Source organism: Leuresthes tenuis, unplaced genomic scaffold (genome assembly GCF_036924035.1).
Source record: "Leuresthes tenuis unplaced genomic scaffold, fLeuTen1.0.hap1 SCAF_13, whole genome shotgun sequence".
NCBI classification, from domain to species: Eukaryota; Metazoa; Chordata; class Actinopteri; order Atheriniformes; family Atherinopsidae; genus Leuresthes; species Leuresthes tenuis.
The window spans coordinates 20,398,276-20,402,151 of record NW_027325367.1 but is presented as its reverse complement, the minus strand read 5'-3'; the positions used below and the strand labels follow the sequence as shown (position 1 = coordinate 20,402,151).

The following is a 3,876-nucleotide window of genomic DNA, read 5'->3' as shown; positions in this document are numbered from 1 at the left end:
ACCACCACCAACAACAACAAACTCAGGCATTGGAGAAAGATGGTGAACGAAGAGCAAGATGAAGCTACGTCCCTCTACATTTAGTTTGTGATGAGCTGGTTATGGCACAAACGCGATGCACAACGCCGCATTCTCCATCGTGTTGTTTATTTCTTTCCGACGGCGGCGACAACAACAGTAATATCATCTCCTTCGATTTCTGGATGATGATCCCTAAAAAAATCTCAAGCATGCGCATTCTGCTTAATCCGATCCACTGCTGTCTACATGCACGTTCAATATATTTGGTTCGAGTTATCTCAGGGTCTTAATCTGATCGCGAGTAACCCAATCCGATCCGTTTTTTTGTCAGATTAATGTGTCTACATGAACTGAATAACTCAATTTTATTGTAATTTAGTCATTAATCCGATCCGATGGCACACATGTAACCCCACTGTGTGTGGCAAACAGAAATGTCATATATTAAAAGCTTGAGAAACAATTTTGAAGTGGTCCAGTGGTGTGTCCACAAGTAAATAGATTTTCAGTACATAGGTGCTTGTTTTATGTATGGAGAAATCTAAAGTATATTTGTTAATTATTCAAAAAATGGCAAAGCCATTATTATTAGGTTTATTGTAATATCCTAAACCAATATCTCCAGAACTCTGTCACCAGCACCAGTTACACAGTGATTCACTGTGGAAATCTTTACTGAGCCAAACTTAGCCAACTTTGAAGTCCACTGAGCCAACTATTTCTTTCTTGATTCAGCAGTTAAACCCTTTGAAATTTTCAGATGACCTGATAATTGTGTCAGACCAGTTTTTCATTTAGTTTTATTCTTCAAATGTGTAAAGAAATCACATTCCTGACAGAATTAGACTGTAAAATAGATATATTAACAAATGTGTGCATTTCATTATTTGTGTTATTATTAATTTAAACCCAGACCCTTTTTTGCACACACAAACACTTGTCACTTGTTCCTCTCTTGTTTACTCTGCAGTTCCTTGTTAACGTGCCTCATTGTGATAAGTGCTGTCAGAATACAACACATGAACAGCGCAGGGAGAGACACACAAGCCCACCACAGCTGCCTCTTTCTAAATAACTCCAGCACCGGATGCTGCCTTCTGGCGTAGTCCCTGAACAGAGCCTCGAGCTGGAACACGTTGCCCAGGGATAGAAACAGGTAGAAGACCTGGTGACCCTGGCCCACAAAGTCACAGCAGCCTGGAAAGAAATGATCAGGGATGGGGCAAGAGAAGAACAAGGCAGCCAACAGATAAGAGACAATTTGGAGGGTGTTTGAGTTTTTAATAGTTATCTCATGATTTACATACTGTACGTTTCCACTCCATCCCTGTTGTGACATCTAGTATTTTTCCACTTCTATTGATTGTGACATTGACCTCATATGAACGTATAGAAAACAGAAAACTTTGCACGTCCTTATCAGACATGAAGAGACAATTGGACTTCCCCTTCCCCTGCTCAATAAAAACAAAGCTGCTGCAAGAGGAGAGTCGGAGTGGCTTGGACTCACATCTGTGTACCACAGCTTCCCCTTTTGCAAAGGTTGAAATTCACTTAATCTCTTGTTTGGTTCTTTTACATATGGTAGGAGTATAATAAAAACCCTTTCAGAGGGCATGAAAGGTGAGAGAGGCCTCCTGTGTCCAAGAAACAGTAAGGAGGTGGTGGACTATGGGGCTGATACCCAGCACGAAGGCAGTGCTGGTAGGGATCAGCTGACAGATTTTGACAGATTTTGGCGAAACAACAGCCAGCACAGGAGAGCCACCAAACAGGGCAGCTCCAGGTAGAAAGAGCAGCCCGATGCTCTCTCTCCATGCTGGCTCTGATGCATAGAAATAATGAACAAGAGAGCAACCACACCGATACACAGCTACATCCACATAGTTCATGAAGAAGAAGAAGTAGTGTGCGTGTTCAGAGTGAGACTGCAAGAGGTGAGCTGCCTCACTGAAGCACAGATGTATGAGAGAACTTACAGAACGCAGGCTGAGAGGTAGAGAGGCTGCATCCAAGGTGAAACCTAGGGTGTCTATGTTGGTCCACTAGCCCGATAGGATGTAGGGCTCTCGGAACAGGATGGGGACTTGGGAGGCAGTGACGGTGGGGCTGGGTGATGGTAGAGAAAAAGGTATGAGGTCTGAGAGGCAAGGGAGGTGGCCGAGGTGCTTGACACTCAGTGTCAAGGGGCTGAGCCACTGCAGAAAGTCAGCCGATATAACTTCTGGGAAAGTAAATGAATACAGAACTTTGTGTTAAGGTACAGTTTGCTACAATAAATTAAATAAATATTTAAAGGTAAATAGTTGTTTTTCTAAGTAAAATCTCTGTAATCACTACAGTTACCCATGATGAGCTTTGTTGTAATGCCACCAGTTTCAAGTCAACTTAGAGCTGTGTCAATCTGCACCGTGAGGTATTAAGGTGTGGACAGGATGAATATGCTTACACTGAGTGGAATTTAAACTTGAGGAGTAAGTCAGTAAAGGCTCATTCAGTGATTTTCAAGCCCTGAAACACTGCAGGTGCATTTCTCTCCATGTTTTGAATCAATCGGTTTTGTACCCTTTCCATTCACAGGATGTTGGTCCATGTTGAACAACTTTAAAGTTGGCTTGTGTTTGAGAGGCAGGACACTTATGTTCTGCATAAGTCATGAACAATGGAAAGGCAGCTATCTGGTCAAACCTGAAATCATCACTCACTGATAGGAGAGGAATGTAAACCACTGTTGTCACAAAGAAAACAGTGGTGCACTGCAGACAGAACACAATCTGTGTCCCCTCGTTAAGGGTGTGTCCTTGCCACTCCCCTCTCTGCTGTACTTGACACTGACTCCGACAATCTGATCCATCTAAATCATCTAAAACGTGGGAGTTTCAGTTTGCTGTTTTGACAAACACAGTGAATATTAGCTTATGATGTTTTCAGACTCAAATTTCTTCTAGAAAATGTGTCTGCATGTGAATTTTGGTGCCTGTGACTGTATAGTAATACACCCCATTTGACTGTTATTAGTCTATTCAATGGACGTTATCAGCACACATCAGTCCCATTGATATGGGCAAGTAGGGGCCTACTAAACCTACTTTAGTAGGCAGGATATTTGAGGTGCTGAGAGTGCTATCTGTTGAAGAATGATCTTTATTGTTATTATTTATTATTTTTGGGGTGCATGACTTGACTGTGTGTTACATATGTTTTAGTGTTAGGCAAAATAGGGCAAGTGGGTGCCCTGCTGTTGGGGTATGGGATGTTGACTTGCCTATGCCCAGGGGCCCATTGACACCCACCTATGGGTAAAATAAAGCAAAACACTTGTCAAAATCCAAACTTTTGAACATGACTGGGAAAATCATCAATACCTTGAAGGTAATTTCTGACCAAAATAGAAAAAACATCCAAAGACTTGATTTTATTCAGGCTGGACAATCAAATGGTCTTAGAAACTACACCTGAAAGAGGCTGACTTCAAACTGAGATGAAAGTTAAACTTTGTTGTAAGACAAAATGAAAGACATTTTTGAAAAGAACTTGACCCGGTGAATAACATATGTCAGTGTGAAGATTATAAATTAGTCCTGCCTTGAAATATTGACCTCTGAACCTTGACCTCAGTGCAATTTGGAAGACTTGTTAATCATTAACAGAAGAGGCTACAGATATAGGACCAATTGTTATAGAGAGCTCTTGACTTCAGCTATACGTCACCAAGTTGGGGCGCTATCAAATATGGTAAAAAAAAATCATTTTCACCAATTTCACAATTGTATATTTAAAATCTGATCACATAAATATGTTTTCCACCCCTTTAAATATCTCCTTGTACTCTCAATTTAGTATTTACCACTCCTA

At 41.2% G+C, this 3,876-nt stretch overlaps 1 protein-coding gene across 1 annotated transcript; it reads right to left on the bottom strand.

Annotated features, from left to right (window-relative positions):
• Positions 1–654: 654 nt before the first annotated feature.
• On the bottom strand, positions 655–2,371 carry paqr8 (progestin and adipoQ receptor family member VIII). The gene is given in 5 exon segments (XM_072361890.1): positions 655–1,290; positions 1,637–1,755; positions 1,757–1,790; positions 1,793–2,269; positions 2,368–2,371. Coding segments are annotated over 5 exon segments (963 nt in total). The 3' UTR covers positions 655–961.
• Positions 2,372–3,876: the final 1,505 nt, after the last annotated feature.